The 19,334-nt window shown below is 38.9% G+C and overlaps 1 protein-coding gene across 1 annotated transcript in view; it reads right to left on the bottom strand.

Moving 5' to 3' along the window:
- Positions 1-2,482: 2,482 nt before the first annotated feature.
- Positions 2,483-19,334, bottom strand: part of LOC103174630 (2-lysophosphatidate phosphatase PLPPR4) — a 28,846-nt gene continuing 11,994 nt past the window's right edge. Inside the window, exons 3-8 of the mRNA XM_007887102.2 lie at positions 15,076-15,261; positions 13,105-13,234; positions 12,365-12,560; positions 6,163-6,220; positions 5,256-5,429; positions 2,483-4,042 (exon numbers count right to left, since the gene is read on the bottom strand). Of these exons, the coding sequence (XP_007885293.1) occupies positions 2,702-4,042; positions 5,256-5,429; positions 6,163-6,220; positions 12,365-12,560; positions 13,105-13,234; positions 15,076-15,261 (2,085 nt within the window). The 3' untranslated portion in view covers positions 2,483-2,701. The remainder of the gene's footprint in view (positions 4,043-5,255; positions 5,430-6,162; positions 6,221-12,364; positions 12,561-13,104; positions 13,235-15,075; positions 15,262-19,334) is intronic.

Raw genomic sequence — 19,334 nt, 5'->3', positions numbered from 1 at the left:
GGCAGTCCTGTGGCTTAGTGGTTAGAGCATTTTTTCTCGCAAGCGAGAGGACGTGGGTTTGATTCCCGGGCAGGGAGAAATGATGGGCAAATTTCCTTACTCCACACCCCTCTGTTTATCTAGCAGTAAAATAGGAACCCAGTTGTTAGTCAATTGTCGGATCGCTTTTCGGGGGTAACAATCCCTTAAAAAAAATTTGATCACTCATTCCACAACTGATTGTGGAACACTACTGTGTACAAATGGCTGCCGTGTTTCGCCCATAAAATATACAGTCAATTCACTTTACAGTATATTCTGTGAAACGCTTTGAGATGTCTGGAAGACGTGATAAGGCGCTATATCATATGCAAGGATTATTATTATTATTATTGGCTTAGTCATCTAACCATCTATCTAAATCATCCAACTGTTAGTGTAATACGATTACTGACAGTATCTGAAACAGTAAATACTATTGTTACTGACCTCTTGTGCATCATTTGATATATTGATACACATTGATGCACTTTCGCTGTCTAATCAGACTTAGTGGTTACTTTTTTCTAAAGCATTAACTGATTGTGAAAAAGATGTGCTGAAAGTAACATAAAATATTATAGTATTAAAGATGCAAAGCTATTGCTTGGATTATTCTGGAAACAGAGTTGTGTTTGGGATATGTGTGTGCTACACATGATGAGATTATTCGAGATCTGCGCTCCCCAGCCAAAAACACATCACTTCAATTTCAGCCTGCGTGCTGTAATGAAATACGAATTACTTCCATCCTTTGCGATTAAGAAACATTTATTCTGTAAATAACCAACAAAGCGGGGAAAGATACAGTGGAGCTGAAGCTTCTCAAGCTTGATAACAGAGCCATTAATTTTTTTCACAGAAATAAGTTCCAGTATTTCCTTTAGTTTTCACAAGTGTACCACAATTGGAGAACTTGCACAAAATAATGTTTTGCTTACATTTACTGAACCAATGCTCATTGTTAAAACACTTGCATAACACTCCTTTTAAAATAGTTAAGGTAACATTTTAAATACGTAATGTCACTATCCACATTTGTGCGTACCTTAGTTTAAATTGTTTCTCCTTTAACATACAACAACCAATAAAATATCATCTTACTGGCCAGTCGAACAAACCCTTCCACAAGGCATCACAGATTGCACCAACTAGTAATCATTTACAATGACAAAAAAAAATGTCACCTGTTAAATAACTCCTTGATAAATATTTATTTAAGGTATAGGTTGCAAATGGAAATAAAGCCTAAATTTACAAGAGGTACCATATATAAAAAAAATACATGCAGATGTTTGGGTTTTCTGGCACAGTCCAATACGTTACAACTGTGCTGTAATAAGATACACTACAGCTTGCTATCCACTGTAATCAAAACGTTATCCTTTGGCACAAAGATAGCTAGAGCATAAATGCAATATAAGAAGGGAGTATTAAAATTAAATCACCAGTAATGTTCAAGTATGAGGAAATCTGATAGCTTTCAGAAATTAGATGAATTTTCTAATATTCTCATAAAAGGTATTAGATGAGAGTGTGGGTACCACACATTTTTTAAGACTGATGATGCTTAAAGAGCTACCACTACTGTGCTCCTACATAAGCTGTATTCAAAACAACAGTATTAACAAATAAAAGTAACACATTTGCTTTCATCAACGTAGACCTTGTAGTAAACACCAAAGCAGTTTCCTTCAGGACTTTCAAAAGATTGTACAGCATTATATTTTACATGCCATTGGAGAAATCTGCAACTAGACAAACACTGCCATACTCCAATGGCTCTGGCCTTTTCCAAACAGTTACCATAGAATGAATGTAAAATAGCTTGTTACAAAACCTATATGTAGAATGGTTAAAGGCAAATATGTTTTAATAATCTTGAAATACAGCCTGTGCAAGCTTATAAAAATGCCACCTTTTAGACAACTGTTGCTCTAAAAAAAAACTTTCTTAAAAGGCATGATTATTAATGTGCTAGGGCTGCAATAAGTATAAAAATCTGTGATATAAATCCTGATCAGTGATCATTTACTGTTTATTTTACATTCGGTGGGAAAAATTGCATCCTGCTTTGTAATGTAAGTGATGCAAATTGAATGTATTAGGCATAGGCATAATTTGTATAAATCTGCAGGTTTGCCATCTGTATTTTCCCCATTGAAGGCAGCTTTCATTACGATTACGAAATCTGTAACGGATTATTGATCAAGCTATCAAATTGCAGCCCCAATAACATTTGCTATACACAAAGCTTTTACAAAACTGTTTTTAAGACCAAGTACCAATGGGGTACATTAATACTAACTAGAATTGTAACCGGGAAATAAATTCTAAACTGGCAATTACTGAACACAGCAGGACAGTAAAAGCAATCTGAAAATATAGAAATTGTTCGCTATATGAATACCTTATACTCAAAATGTGAGAAAATGCATTCACTGTATACCAAAGTAGCAATGTAGCAAATACTTTTTTCACAAGGCTCAGGCTTTGCCTGTGTGCTTTTATTAGTATTTAAAAATATTTGATCCATGCAGACATGTTTAGATATCAATAACTTTCCATTAATAAACACGAGGTGTGGCACACATTTAAAACAGCTTACTCCACATCTGTAACTACTGGCACTCAACATCAGTTTGGAACTGATTGTCCTTGCACAAGGATCTCGAATAAGCGTTCACTCTTTGTAAGCTCTGGTAGGCGATGTTCCCTTGTAGAAGATATTTCTTGTATTTTCCGGGCTGTTGCTTCTTTCTGGTATTAAAATGATATTACCTTTCCTCCTGAGGGTGGAGTCCCGACTGGAGGATATTGAAACTGTCTCGGAAGCTGCTTCGCTTCCTTCCACCGGTGTCACCCTGATGGTCGTGATGCCAGGGTGAGGGTGTTCAGCATTCTCAGGATTGGTTCTCTTTCTCTCGGAGGAAGCATAGCCGTCCTTTAACGATTCACTGCTTTCAGAGTCCCTGTTAAGGTCATTCAATTCATATGCTTGGCGAATGTTGGGTTTCTCATGAGCCTTCCATTTCCATGATCCACTCCCTTCACTGCCTGACGGTACTTGCACAAGAGGTCTGTTATTTTCTGGGTGAGCTTCCACCCTGACAATGTTACTAGGTTCATGCTCGGTCAACGTTTTGTACCGTATCGCCCCAGTGCAGGATACTGTACTGCCGTCTGTACTCTTGGGGCTGCCCTGCAACATGCCTTGCTGTTTGGACATTGCAATAACCTGCATAATTCTTGGTTGGCTGCTTGCCCTGCAGACACCACTCTTCTCAGCTACTTTCAGCCACTTTGACCTGGCTGAGGTGGGTTTAGGAGACGTATTTATGTTCTCTTGCGTTTCTTCAGGTATATGGACAAGCTGTGAAGAGCCTGGACGTGATTGCATGGAGATTCTCACCCCACCACCAATGCCAGCGGTATTGTTAGCCCCAGGGATACTACCAGGTTGGATTTTCAGATATTGGTTTAGTTGGGCTTGATGGTCTCCATTGACACCAACTCCTGATGGTTCTGAACTCGATCTCATCTCCATGGATCTCGGTGGCGAATGGCCAGTTTCTGTCTCCATCACTTGCAGGGACAGTTTCCGACTCTCATTCTTAGACTTCCATTGGGATAAGAGTTGCTTGGATCGGGCAGAATCCATAGAAGCATGAATGGCAGCATTCCTCCTGGCTGTATCATCTATTGATGGGGTGTTGACGCGTGGCAGTGTGTTACTGAAAGTCACCATGTTCTCCTTCGCCATTGGACTACGAGGGGTGATGATCTCAACGTCAGCACTCGTTCTTTTTAAGTTAGTAAGGGAGCTGGATTCTCTGTGGTTACGGTTCAGAATGCTTTCAGAATGGTGTGATGAGATCCCATCACTGCTACTGCCACCTTTAACTTGGAGTTGTCTGTTGCTCTCCTGGCTGAGATCTGTCAGTGACCTTAAAGGTTCTCGGTGATGGGTCTGATGAGCTATGCCATCATCACTGGCCTGGAAATTGCTGACAGCATAAAGACCCTAGGTGTAGAACAAAAAAAACACGAATGATAAAAGTGTGGGTCATAATAATAACAATCCTTGCATTTGATATAGCGCCTTATCATGTCGTTGAGACGTCTCAGAGCACTTCACAGAATATACTGCAGAGTGGAGGAACTGTGTATTTTGTGGGTGAAATTTGCGTGGTTAGTTTCACGAACTGTTGAATGAACATTTTCGATTTAAAATATTTTATTTCGGGTTCAAAAAAAAATTCTCGTGCTTAAATGATAAAGGAGTTGAATCCCCAATTTGGCCGATCCCACATCCCTTCCTTTTGCTGCATCTATGATAAGCTAAGGCCACAGATCTGACCCTATTGGGTCGAACACTGTATCACGTGTTGTCTTAGGACTTCGGTCAAACTGCGGTTCACAACCAGCTTCAATGATGAGATTGTGTAAGAACTGTTTTGTACTCAATTCATTTATTTATTTATTTTTTACTTGGCAGGGACTGAGAATGCAATCACAAAGTGAGTGAATCTGCTGCTAAAGTACCAAATTGAGAAAATTCTTCAGCAGCAACAATCCGAAATCACTGTAATGGTGGACGGACGATTAATTGTATTCTTTGCAAAACTCAACTATGGGATCCTTCTTCACAGCGCATCAAACATTTTTCCTATCACGGATTAAATGAGCACTGAAAATATCAAACATATTGATGCATATCAATGAGTATCAGCTTTAAGTAACAATCTCATCAAGAAATCCAATCACTTTATAAAAAATGTTTGATGCACTGTGAAGTAGAATCAAATAGTTGAGTTTTCCAATGAATCTGTTCACATTTTTTAAAAAATCAAAATTGTATTTGGAGGCTTATTCTTGGAGTTTAATTATTGCGTTTGATCAAGCACATTTCCATTCCTCATTAGGAGGACATCTCAAACTGCTTCAAAGATTAATGGTAAAGGTGTTATGACAGTAACACAATAGTAATTGTAATACTTTTTATCTGTTCAGTGAGCAGGAAATGTAAGAAACAGATGGGTCCAGGAAGAAAACCTGGCAGTCTAAGGGTTAAATATAATGAGTTATCCGTTATAAATAAATTGATTCATATAACTCCCTTAAATTTACACACCATAAATTCCAATTTGGCAGTACATTTTCATTTCCCAAAGTAACACGTTATAAACATTTATTAAAAAATCCTATGTGTTGTTTTGTTTGATGTAATTACCTACCAAGTAGACAGCAATTCCTCCTCCTATCAAAAACCCACAGTAAACATCAATTGGATGATTCTTATACTGGATGATACGAGTCAGACCAGAGATAACCGCACAGATGATGAAGGTGAAGACCAGCAGTGGTTTCAGCAGTTTGGAGGAGTCTGTCAGGGTTGCATTGAAATACATCTAAATGATAAACAACACAAGTAAATATTATATATGCTATATGAATTAGAAAATTAACTCTGTATATATTTTTTCTGTTGAATCCACAAGTGCCCATTCAGCAACACGAAGCTCCAGGAATATTAACTTGTCTAATTATAATAATAATCCTTCCATTTGATATAGCGCCTTATCACGTCTTCGAGATGTCTCAAAGCACTTCACAGAATATGCTGTAAATTGAATCAACTCTATATTTTGTGGGCAAAATTGTAACAGCATCTTTCAAAGGACCTTTCACAACTGAAGATACTGATAAGAAATACAGAAGAATAGCCAATTAACAGTGTGAGATTTCTCCTTCAAAGTTAAAGAAATTAAATAGCCCACCTTGAGCCAAGTGGGAATAGAATAACTGACTACACAGCAACCAGATGTAGAAACAAAAAACATTCTGTCACTGTAAAGCTGGTTGTGAAATTGCTATTATGTTTACATTATTGCAAAGCAGTGTTGCAGTTGCAGTTTAATGCTCAATCTTTTCAGCATCAGAATGAGTAATACAGTACCAAAATTAAGCAAGAAAGAGATTGCATTTGTTTTAATCTTCCTGTATTATCATTGATTATTTCACCCACAAATGAGGTCTGAAGCTCATTCACGTAGGTATTAAGATCCCAGATGCAATTAGTAGCTAATTGACAAGGATTAAACTCCGCTGGTTATGACGTGGTGGATGGTCTTAATTACTTACAGAAACATACACAGCTGCAAACGCTGCAAGGGTAGCATGCTGCGATGGAAAAGACTTTCTGCAAAGGAAAACAATTTTATTATACAGTTGATCCTTTAACACACTTATTGGAGAACCACCGGAGAGTAAAATAATTTCAAAACAATTAAATTCAACTGATTTGTAATGGTCAGATCGCTTCACTTTATGGCGACTCTATCATTTTTCAAATTTTAATCAATTTCCAAAAAGATCTTGCTGCTGGAAGATTAGCTAATATACCTAAATTGAATGTCAGATTGTAGATCGATTAAAGCATTGTTAACAAGATGATCTTGATATTAAATTAATAAACCCTTCAATTACAACAGCAAACTTACATTTGTATAGCGCCTTTCACGTCGGGAGGAGGTCCCAAGGCGCTGGATAATCAGTGTTTCGGACCTGAGCTGGGGGTCGGAGTCAGGGAGGGTGGAGGACAGGGTGGGGGTGGGGGGAAGGAGGGTGACCAAAGGCATGGTCAATGAGGAGGGTCTTGAAAAGGGTCTTGGAGGAGGCAAGGGAGGGAGCGAGGCGGTGGGACTGTGGGATGGAGTTCCAGAGGGCGGGGTGGGTGAGGTGGGGACGTGAAGCAGGCCGCAGTCCGCTGAGCGGAGGGAGCGGGCAGGTTGGTAGGGGGTTAGGAGGTTGCAGAGGTAGGGGGGAGCAAGACCGTGGAGGGCTTTGAAAATGAGGACCAGATACCATATCCTCTGTGTGATGAGTAGCTAGTGGTGTCGGGCGAAGGGGGGTGATAGGTTTAGAGTGGAGCTTTATATACATTTTCTATAAAGAGAAATGGTAGTGTAATTTACAGCTAAATTGACAAATCTATTCATGAGGCAAGTGTGTGCCTATACTGCGCTGTTTCAAATGACAATTAAAAAAAAACACTAGCAGAACAATAAATTGGGACATTCAGATTTTTTAAATTGAGAATTCCAGGTGAATTCCCCGATACCATCACTATAGGGAGTAAATCATTGACAAGAGTGGTAAAGGTAGGAAATGTGGCTGTGTTTTCAAAGACCGTGGAAAGCAAGACAGAAAGGGAATAAGTTCTTGAGAATGATGTAGAGGAGGTGTCGATGTATTTTGACTTTAACCCAAAGATTTGTTTTCAATTAGAATAGACCGTCAAAAATCATCACTTTCAAATTCGCAACCAAATTTTTGAAAACGCTCAAATATTCTAGTAATTTAAAAGGTTAATATTTGTTGGAAATTTAACAATGACATTGAATGAATCAGTAATGGATTGAAACAAATGCAGCAACTTAATCAATTAGGCTTTGTCAATTAGTTACTCGGTTTTTAATTTGTTAGCATCTTCCGTTATTCAGCAAGATTAACTGACAAACTTAGCAGTCAATTTAATGGTGTATTATTTCAGGATTTATTGACTTTCTTCAAAGCTGAGTAATTATTAATATCCCTTGCCATGCGCAGTGAGATAGTCATCACTGAATTGTGTACTGGCTGAGATATTGCACAAAAAGTCTTAAAAAGAAAGGCCACTGATACAGTTCCTCCCATTCTCTCACCACTGCAATATTCTAAAAGGTCAATTTTAATAAATGTTGTGAATCTATATTGCAATGGACTGGCGCATTGCATATTTTACGCCAAACGTAAATGAAGGCATTTGAAGGGACCAGATCTGAAGCATTTCACATTTATAACACTTTTACGGCTTAATCAGAACTTTATAGTATTATGGGGAACCTTCAACTACAGAAATAATTTGCTGATAAGCTGACCATGACTAGGTACACTTGCAATACTATTCCCTGTGTTTCTAGATGATCACTGCATAACTTTTGTTTTTCGTCCAACGTGTATCAGTGCGTGAAAATAAACATTGCATTTTGACACTTTAGTTCAATTGTATTTTCACTAACTTCTATGTTATGTATGTCTTCAATCTCTAATGAGATAAGAATCAAACAAAAAAAATACCCAACAAGTGAACTGTCACGCAAAGAATATTGATAGAAAACACTTTGACGCAACACCCAGAAGTTGGTCCACCAGTCCGAGCACACTTTATGTGGGGAATATGTTACATGAAATTAGAATGTCAGTGTAGAGATTTATATTATAACTAAATACTTTATTTACTGGTGAGGAATAATTACAGTGTTATAGCACGAAACAGGCCATTCGGTCCATCTAGTCCATGATGATATTTATACTTCACCCTCCCCCCACCACCACCTCCCTCTTATATGGCCCTCTATTCCCTTCTCCCTCATCTATTTCCTCTTGGTGTAGATCAAACTCCCAGGTGATATAGCTCAACCCTAGTCAAAATCTACTCATAATCTGCACCAATATTTTGCCTCAATGTTAATTTCAGAAGAGCACCATCCAATGCTCCAAAGTGACATTCTCTGAAAGAATGTCCAATAATTTTTTTATTATAATATAATATCATTTATAAGTGACTTTATAATTATTATTGTAAAGTGATTTTGTGATTAGGAATGGATCCAAAAGGAACTGACTTAAGACTGCTTTGATGTGTTCAATAGCATTTAGAGTCAAAACATGTGTTCCATCTGTCCAGGCTGGAACACACTCTTAGTCCCAAAGGTGAAAGGACTGTGTTTTAATTTATAGCACAAAGTCCCATAGCAAGTTCTATATTTAAACCTATGATATAAATGAATGGTTAGGTTAAAAAGGATTAAAAAAAACACTTGGAGTGTTGGATGGTTTAACTGCCCATCTGCAAAAACTAGGTTCCTTCTGAATTCCTGTCTGAACAGTAATCCAGGGTCGATCCTTCACCATCACAATAAATTAATACAGAACCTTGTTCCCAGACATTTAATAAATCGTGACTAAAGGTCTTGGGTTTAATCAAACAGTTTTTAAAAACCATCACTACAGTTTTGCTTTGCTCTTAAGAGTGCCACAGACAGGTTTGCTCACCCAGGTGTAATCAGTCTCTCTTACTCTCGCTGTGCCCCTGAACTACAGACTTGACACTTCCTCTGGGTTTTTCAATTTAAAATACATCTACAGAGTTATACTGCATGTATTTCAATGTAATGCATCGCAATGTGGATTAATTTGTAGCAATTCCTCGAGGGAATAAGGAATCCCATTAGAATTCCTATCAAGTGGAGCCCTATTCTGGAAGCAGATTGGGTCAGAGCGGATTTCACATTGTGTGATGTAATTCCTGTTACCAAAAGCAAACTGTATTTGCACAATTTATTCTTATTCAGAAATTCCACTAAGAAAATTATTGCAAATTAGACTTAGAAGTTTTTTTTAAAAAAAGCTTTGTACAGCAGTGCCTTCAAAGTGTGTTAACACTATGAATTGCTGGTATTCACATATTGCAGAAGGCTGCTAACACATATTAATAATAATAATAATAATCCTTCCATTTGATATAGCGCTTTTCACGTCGGGAGGACGTCCCAAAGCACTTCACAGAACACACTGTAAAGTGAATTGACTGTATATTTGTGGGCGAACGCGGCAGCCAATTGCGCACAGCAATGTCCCACAAACAGTCGTAGATTGAAAATGACCAATTTATTATTGTTTTTGGTTTTGGAGGGATTATTATTAGGCTCTGTGTGGAGTAAGGAAACTTGCCCGAGGTTTCGCCCTGCCTGGAATTGAACTCAGGTCTCTCGCTTGCAAAGCGAGTGCTCTAACCACTGAGCTACAGGACTCTACTATTGTAATGGAGATACAGACATGCATGCACACAGTTTCACATAATTATAGATCATTAGCAAGTCTCTTGAGAAACCCCACTAATGCCAGAAAGAACAAGACTGACCGTTTTATTTTGTTTAGAGAATAAGTTAAGATGTATTTGATGATTTTATTGATTCTTCTCACTTCACTTATCGTCTTGCCAGACATTTTTAGAGAATACTGTAATTTCTCACCAGTTTCATGATAGACCGTGTGTGTGAATCAAGAGTTACAGAGGTCCATGAAGGAAAACTGTTCATTATAAAATAAAGAATTCAAGGGCATTTACAGGTAAAGGTGATCATGCCAATCCTGAAAAACTGATTGGAATATTTTTAGTATGTATCTAAATTTATTAATATGATTGATATCATTTTATTCATCTTTCATGAGAGATTGTTTGATAAAAGTGAAAGCCTCTGCATTAAAGAGATTTTAAATTAGTTAAACAACTGGTGAAGGAACAGGAGGGGTTCAAATGTTAATTCCGTATCTAAAACCACTGAAGTATGAAAGGGAAATAAATCTGTTCTTTTTTTATTGAACATTAAGTTACTGTCTTATTTTCAACTGCATTTGTTTAGCTTCTGCAAGTAAAGCCTTTGTTGCACCAATTTCCCACACTGGTGGATCGATATGTTAAATGGGTTCAGAAAGGTAAAGTTACTAAGCATTTTCAACAGTCCATGAAACTGTATGAAAAGGAGAGAGGAAATAGGAATTGCTAAATCACTGGGGAGGGAATTAAAATTGATTTTAACATGTTTCCTTTTTTGATCTTACCTCCAATTTGGTGATGAACTGAATGCTATTTCTCTTCTTTATTGCCAATGATACTCGTGCATTAAAATGGTTTTAATGTAAACCATTAATTAAAAATGTGATTGATGCTATTTGTTATTTGCGTGCTGACCGGGAGAGTTGGATGCAGAACATTCTAATAATTGCACAGTTAAGGTTGAGATTGAAAGGATATTTCTGCAAGGGAATGGCACTTGACCTCCTGGAGTTGTGATGTCTAGAAATGGGGGTAATATTCGTCAAATCCAGCATTCACATTTAATGATAGAAGACTAGCAAAATGCCAAGAGAGAGGGGTTTCAATTTTGCTCGTTATCATTTGAGTTACAACTGAGCTGCTTCTTGCAATGTTTCTAACTGATGTCAGCGGCTTCGGCGTTCTCACTATCATTACCGTCAGTCGCACTCTGATTCTGATCATTGGTATAAGTAGAATAGGAAATTTGCCAATGACAGTTTCAACCGCAGTTACGATTTGGCTGTCTATTTAAAATAAATTCAAGTCTTATTCGAATAATTCCTAATGTGGATTATCAAACAAAACCTTCCACCCCGACTTCAGAATATTACTTTTGACTAGTTTCTCTGCTCTTCTTCTCCTGAAGGTGTGACACTTTACTGGTTGTGCTCTGGCCCTTTGCCAATCAGCCATTCTTCATGTTTGAGCCAAGACAGTGAGTGTTGGCAAGCACTCAGACTATGAGAGGCCCCATAGTGGAGGATAAATCTGTCTTCACCTGATGTCAATTCCTGACTATAGAGCCGGACACTGAATTATAATTACGAGTGGGAATCCTAACTGCTTGTTGCCGCTCCCTAGCACAGGGGGAAGCTGTAATAGATTAGCTAACTCAGTACGGTCTGGGATTTTGCCACCTGCTCTCCTGGCTAATAGTCCTGCAGATAAATTGTTCATTCAATTCATGGCTATGTATTGGACTTTGAACACAAGTTGGTTGGCGAGTTTGCCTGCAAATACACAGTCACTACACTTCACATATGCAGCTACGCAGCTACATATGCAATGCTGTGAGATAGAACGATAGAAACGTACAGCTCAGAAGTGTCTGTCCTATCTCTTTTAAGAATTATCCAGTCAGTCCCATTTACCTGCCCCTTTGGAGATGTTGGAAGCTAATAAGAACTATATCGAGCTGGCAGTTGAACATGCTTAGCTGCATTTCCTAGTCCTGTACATTCCTGTCTTTTTAATAATAAAATAAACAGGTGTACAGGAGTTAATCCCTCTCCTTTGAAATACATTCTTCATAGTTGTGGTCTAGTTTTCAATCGTGTTAAGAGTAAACAGAGGTCCCTGTCTTGTGAGTGGAGGAAATGTATTGGTATAGAAAACTTTGTTCAGCAGCTACAGGTCTGAGAGGTGAAGACCTTCTTAATAGACAACAAAAGCAAACTTTCTTAGGATAGGATTGAGGTGTGTATCAAGGTAATGTAGAGCTAACCAGAAATAGGTTGATCTACACCAGACCTTAACCAGAACAGTTTAAAATCTTTCTTTACCAAGTACAAATTGTAATTTGTCATTATTCTTGTGCACTATCATGCTGTGATAAAGCTATGCAATTACCTACGGTGAATGTCTTACTCTCAGTCGGAGGACAGAACAAATAGCTGTGCATCAGAGAAATGAAAGTCTAACCTGCCAGCGTTCATGATCGATGGATCTGATCCAGAGCATATATCCTCCACCACGTATGGATTCTCTTCACAAGAGGTATTTAATGATGTATAATTGGGTTTACACACGGTAAGAAAATATGGGGCATGGTACCCAGTTGAGAGCTGAATAATATCAGTGATGAGAGCTGTGGCACACAGGCCAAACACATGAACCCCTGAAATACCCAAGAGAAATCAAAAATAATTAGCATGACATTTCTATTCTCAGCAAAAAATCATGTAGTACAAGATACTTAGCATTTTAGAAACATGATCAACCCAATCAGTGTACTGGAGAGGATTTGGAAGTTGGGATTTTCAGGATGAATTCTGCAACACAGAATCCACACTTTCCGACAATATGTTTTAATTGAAAAATGTATTATGTTAAGACTTCTAGCAAGTAGATGTATTGGAAATGTGAGACTGATGACAGCAATCTTTTCAAGATAAATAGTTTTGACAGAGCTGCATGCAAACTCAACTAAGCAATCGATTTGTGCTGTGATGCATTTTTTTCTGAAAAAATAGTGGAACTGAACCTTTAGCACATAGCAATATTGCTGCATAATACTGTGCACTTCAATTGTCACGCAGCTAAGACCAAATGGAATATTTAAATCATCAAAAAATCGCAAGCCCCAATGTTATCAGAAATATTTAAATGTTTGCAGTCAATGAGTTATGAAACTTAACACCATGAACAACATCTGAACCCACCAACAAATCTGACAGCTCGTCTGAGAAACGAGTTGAAGTTGCAGCCACCAGCGTTGATGTTGGCCTCGTATCCCACTCCATTTTTTCTTTTAGCCAGGCAGCAGTAGAGAATACCTTCTCCTATCATAATCTGCAAATGACAAGAGCGATGACTCATATCACTGGACTGCACAATGAAACTGAAAATGCCTCGCAGGTTAGTTAGACTATTGCTGTTTTTCTGTTATTCATTATGTATGAAAACCCATCAATTTACATTTAAGTAACGTCTTTTCGTAGCAGGAGAATACCTCAAAGTGCATCACGCAGCTGACTAGGAGCCTGAGCTGGGGGAGGGGTATTCCTGAGAGGGGTGGGAGGGAAGGCATGGATGGAAAGATGGATAATGAGGTAGTGAGGGAGAGGGGAAGGGACTCCGGGTTGGAGTTCTGGAGCATAGGGGCAGAATGGCCGATGGTGGGGGAGCATGAAGCCTGGTGTTAGCTGAGTGGAATGGTAGGGTTTCTGGAAGTCACAGAGATAGGGTGGGGCAAGGCCATGGAGGGATTTGAAAGTGATAACGAGGATCTTGAATGCAATCTGCTGGGCAATGTGGAGTGAGGATGAGGGTGATAGGCTCACAGTGCCTCATGTGGGAGAGGACACAAGCCACAGAGTTCTGGATGGTCTTCAGTTTGTGGAGGGAGGAGCTGGGGAGTTGAGCAGACAGGATGTTCAAGCCTGATCAAGAAAAGGAAGCTGGTTTGTTGATTTATACTTGATACTTAGGGACAGATAGCATACAAACACAACCATCTTCTTACAGAGAGTGGAATTTTCAGCTGTAATATATTAATAAAAAAACACAATAACTATACTTTACTGAATGATGTGGAGTAGATGGGACAGTGAATTAACATTCTGTTCTTTCACATCTGGATCATGGGTTTAAAAATAATAATAATCCTTGCATTTGATATAGCGCTTTTCATGTCTTCTAGATGTCTCAAAGCGCTTCACAGAATATACTAAAGTGAATTGACTGTATATTTGTGGGCGAAACGCGGCAGCCAATTGTGCACAGCAGTGTCCCACAAACAGTAGTGGATTGAGTGACCCAAATTATTATTTTATTTTATTTTTTTCTTGAGGGATTATTGTCGGACGTGTGGAATAAGGAAACTTGCCCAAGTTTGAAATCCAGCCCAGACTAAATGGAAGAAAAAGCTCCCTTCTCACCTCTAAGTGGGGCTGTGTCCATTGAACAAATTGCGTACAATTCAATTCAAATTGTCAATCTCATCTAGACATATCCAATGATGGCTTGTTTGAGAAAAAGGAAGCAATGACTCCGGTACAGTAGGGATCCTCTGAGATTAGAAGAGGTTACAGAATTCTGCTTGGTTTGCAGAAACAGATGAACAGACAGACACGGATAACCAGCTGGACATGGGCAAGTTTAAGCATGCACTTTGCTGGCTTCATTTCTAGCTGCCAGACTTTCCCTGCCAATGTGTTGGTAATTCTGTCTTTCCCGTGACTTACTTTACCTATAATGCTTTGTTTTTGTTTCCATCCATTTGTATTAAGGAATTTTCGATCAATTTGCATTCACGTGCCTTAAATTTATGTAATCTACCACATGTAATGCACCCAGTTACAACATATTTTAATGAATACATTGAGCTCTACCCAAGAAGCAGTCACAAAGCGACAATGGTTCAAGCCCATCAATACAATGACAATGGTCTTCTCTTCCTATTCATGTGGGAATCCCAATACAACCTTCAATATATATATATATCTATATGAAAAAAACATACTATTGCCAACCACAAGGCATTTCTTTTAATTAAACATTACCATTATACACAGCAGTGAAATTTCCCATCACCCATAACGGTTGGATTAAGCTGAACGAAATTAGCGCAGTGTTAGTTTTAGTATTTTAAACGTAAAGTGCTTTTCATAGTATTATTGCAAAGTACTAACCATAGCTGCAGGTCCGGCAAAGGCCAAGCTAAGCAGCATCAGAAATGGGATGATTTCCTGAGTGGGTTCAATATATGGCATGCTTAGGGTCCTGTCATAGCAGTTGAAGCCGGAGTGAACTGGTTTGAACACATCAGTGAGCTCAAGAAAATAAAGACTGACAATGGAGGAAGCCAGTATCGGTAGCTAAGAAAAAAAATAAAACACGTGAGCCATACAGGCATAATGCAAGCAGTCATTAAAACAATTATTATTCAAGGAAAGATTTGCTTCTTTAACTAAATATCACAAGATATTAAAATATTAAATTGTTACATAGTCACGTAATATACATTACATACATCACTGAACATTTAGTTGTTTTTAACCAATCATTAGAAAAAAACAATTAGGAGAACTAGCTGTACAATATTCTATCGTCCAAAATATGTATTTGTTTGCGTTTTAGTGACAATGACACACCAGGACTATTTAGAGGTCTTAATAAAATAAACATTAGCTGGACTACTGAACATAATGAGAAACTGTGCCTTTATTGCATAACCTCTAGTGTATTTCAAATGCTTATCAAGATCACAAACGATGTCCTCTCTCTCTCTGACCAGGGCTCCCTCTGCCTCCTATTCCTCCTGGACCTCTCCGCCGCATTCGACACAGTCGACCATGCCATCCTCATCCACCGCCTCACCTCTCTCATCCACCTTAGTGGGATCGCACTAGCCTCCTGGTTTGAGTTCTACCCAACAAACTGCCTTTACTTTAATAATAATAATAATCCTTGCATTTGATATAGCGCCTTATCACGCCTTCGAGACGTCTCAAAGTGCTTCACAGAATAGACTGTAAAGTTAATTGACTATATTTGTGGGTGAAATGCAGCAGCTAATTGCACACAGCAATGTCCCACAAACAGTCGTGGATTGAAATGACCAATTTATTATTGTTTTTTTGAGGGATTATTATGAGGCGTGTGGAGTAAGGAAACTTGCCCAAGGTTTCGCCCTGCCAGGAATTGAACCCAGGTCTCTCGCTTGCAAAGCGAGTGCTCTAACCACTGAGCTACAGGACTCCACGATAACAAGATGACACACAAATCTAATTCTCCTCCTCCAGTTGCGACTCCAGATCCGCTGATGTTCTGTTGGCTTGTCTGGCAGACATCGGGGCCTGGATTAGCGCAAACACCTTACAACTAAAACGGAAGCCATACTCCTTGGCTCCCGTCAGCGTCTTCTGTCCTGCGGCTGGTCTCTTTGCTGGACTCTGCAACTCCCCCATATGCAAGATCCGGCTAAACCAAAACTCCACCTCCCGCATATTCACCCGCACTAAAACTTGTGACCCCATCACCAGTTCTAGCCAGGCTCCCCAGGCTCCCTATCACCGAACGGATGGATTTCAAGATCCTCATGCTGGTTTTCAAATCCCTTCATGCCCTGGCACTTCCTTACTTCTCCGACCTGCTTACCCTCCAACCCACTCGCCGCTTCCTGCGCTCGACTGGCATGTCCCATTGGTGGCCACTCTTTCAGCTCCTACTCTCCGAAATTCTGGAACGCTCTTGATTTATAACTCTGTCTTGCCCTTTCCTTCCCCATCTTCAGGTAGCACCTGAAGACCTTCCGCCATGGCTACGGTTACCTCCCTCACCCCCCAGCTCAGAATGATGCTCCGCCACTGTCAAGCACTCTGGCACGCTATCCTGTGTGAGGGACACAAAATATATACAAGCTGTTGCTGTTGTTGAAATTATACATTGCTGCTGGAGTCCTGTAGTTCAGTGGTTAGAGCACTCGCCTCGCTAGCAAGAGACCTGGGTTCGATTTCTGGGCAGGGTGAAATGTTGACCAAATTTCCTTACTTCACACACCTGTTTACCTAGCATTAAGTAGGAACCCGGTTGTTAGTCAATTGGAAGATCGCTTTTCTGGGGGTAATAATTCCTTCAAAAAAAATAATAAATTCATCACTTCAATCCACGGCTGCTTGTGGGACGCTGTTGTGCGCAATTGGCTGTCACGTTTTGCCCACAAAATATACAGTCAATTCACTTTACAGTGTATTCTGTGAAGTGCTTTGAGACGTCTGGAAGACGAGATAAGGCGCTGTATCAAAATGCAAGGATTATTATTATTATATCACTTAATATCACTGATTTACTATTAAATGGTACATTGTCTATACTTTATATTTTACTGCTTTACTCCAAGCTAAATCTACACTTTAACAAACCACAGACCTAATTTTGAAAGATCAAAGTTTATATTGCTGTTAAAAATGCACTTTTGCAATATGAAATTTTTGCATTGAAATAGGTGGCAAGTGTGCTATTTTCAGCACACTAGAGAGTAAATGTAGATGCAGTGACCTCTTTGCACAATGGAGGAATCAAATGCAAGGATTATTAGTTATATTATGTCACACATTTCTCACAAAAATACTCTCGGTTCAGCCTGACCAAAGCATTATACAGCTTTAGTATGGCTTCTGGTACGAAAACATTGCTTGTTAATACTAGGAGTTAAACTTTCATGAAATTGGATAAGATGGTAAGAACGTGGATAAATTGGATAAAACAAACAGCATATGGAGTCCTGTAGCTCCATGGTTAAAGCACTCGCCTTACAAGTGAGAGACTTGGGTTTGATTTCTAACAGGGTGAAATGTTGGGCAAGTTTGCTTACTCCCCATGTCTCTGTTTGCCTAGGAGTAAGTAGGAACCCAGTTGTTAGTCAATTGATGGATTGCTTTTCTGGGGTTAATGATTCCTTCCAAAAAAAAATAATTTGGTCACTCAATCCACAACTATTTGTGGGACTCAGCTGTGCGCAATTGGCTGCCGTGTTTCGCCCACAAAATATAGTCAATTCACTTTACAGCATATTCTGTGAAGCGCTTTGAGACGTCTCAAAGATGTGATAAGGCGCAATATCAAATGCAAGGATAATGAGACCAATACAAAGCCCCTGATGTCCTGAAAACCCTCAACAAAGCATCTCCAGACAAACTTTTACCTCAACCAAGTAGCATTTCACTGGTGTCTTGAAAAGAATACCAAGGGGAAGGTTTGGTTGTGTGACTATGTCTATTGAAACAAAACATGATGTTGCTGCTTCAGATTGGCATTCAATTAACTTGTTAAAAGGTCAAATTTTTATAAGAACAAGTACATCACATTTAAGTCTCAAATGCATCCAAGCATGTAAATGCTCCCATCGACCAACAACCCCGATTTAATGAAAGACCCACTGGAGGATAAATGAAAAAGTGGAATTGATTGATAGGTGCGGAAGAACAGATTATCAAAACGACAAGGAAGCCTGTCTCCACAACAAGTTCTTATGATTAAAGAGCCTTTCATTAACTTAACAGAGATACAAGTCTGAGATCATTTCTCAACTGTATGATTCTCAGTCAAGCTCCAAACATAAATGGAACAGAGTCAAATCTGTTTTCACCATCTAACAGCAGGCATGGAACCAAGAACCATAGAAATTTACAGCACAGAAGGAGGCCATTTAGTCTACCGTGCCTGCTCTGTCCCTCTGAAAGAGCTACTATTTAGTTCCCTTCTCCTGTCTTTTGTCCATATCCTTTCAGGAACAAATTAATCAATGTTAGGAGTAATCATCAATGTCCCTCTAAGATCTTATGCGTCTTAATAGTGCTCAGTGGCATGCATAAGTTCATTCTCCTAACGTGACGTGATTGCTGTGAGGGATCATTAATGAATTTACAGAACCTCATTTTAATGTTATTAAAGAGCTATTTGTGTGACCAGCTCCTCAATAACATTAAAGACAAACACAATTTCACTCGTGTGCATGCACATAGCTCCAATATCAGCTGATTGTTTAAGGCCCCTATTTCTGATATGGAATGAGAAGCATAAATTGGGTTTAGGGCTCCGGGACGCTACCCCTCATGAAGGGTGCTATATAAACACAAGTTGTTTTTCTTGTTGCTGTTTGCTGTATTTCTGGAGCTTTGCTCCCAGCACTATAAAAACATTATGAGTAATCATGGATGTGCAATACTCAACATTTATAGAAGCAATACATGTGTTTAACTGTAGATTGGTTCAATTCATTATTTGCATAAGAGAAACAAATTGCATATCTTTCACTTAGGATCAATGAAGAAGTCAGGATTAAAGATGAAATACCACAGTACTAGCCAGACTGGAGGGACCAAGGTTGCTAAATTTCAATTATCTTTCACTAAAATCAGCAGAGATTTGTTTTGGACATTCTTGTGAT

The sequence above is a fragment of the Callorhinchus milii genome, unplaced genomic scaffold, assembly GCF_018977255.1.
Source record: "Callorhinchus milii isolate IMCB2004 unplaced genomic scaffold, IMCB_Cmil_1.0 Scaffold5, whole genome shotgun sequence".
NCBI classification, from domain to species: domain Eukaryota; kingdom Metazoa; phylum Chordata; class Chondrichthyes; order Chimaeriformes; family Callorhinchidae; genus Callorhinchus; species Callorhinchus milii.
The sequence above is the reverse complement of the archived record's forward strand: the minus strand, read 5'-3'. Positions and strand labels throughout refer to the sequence as shown.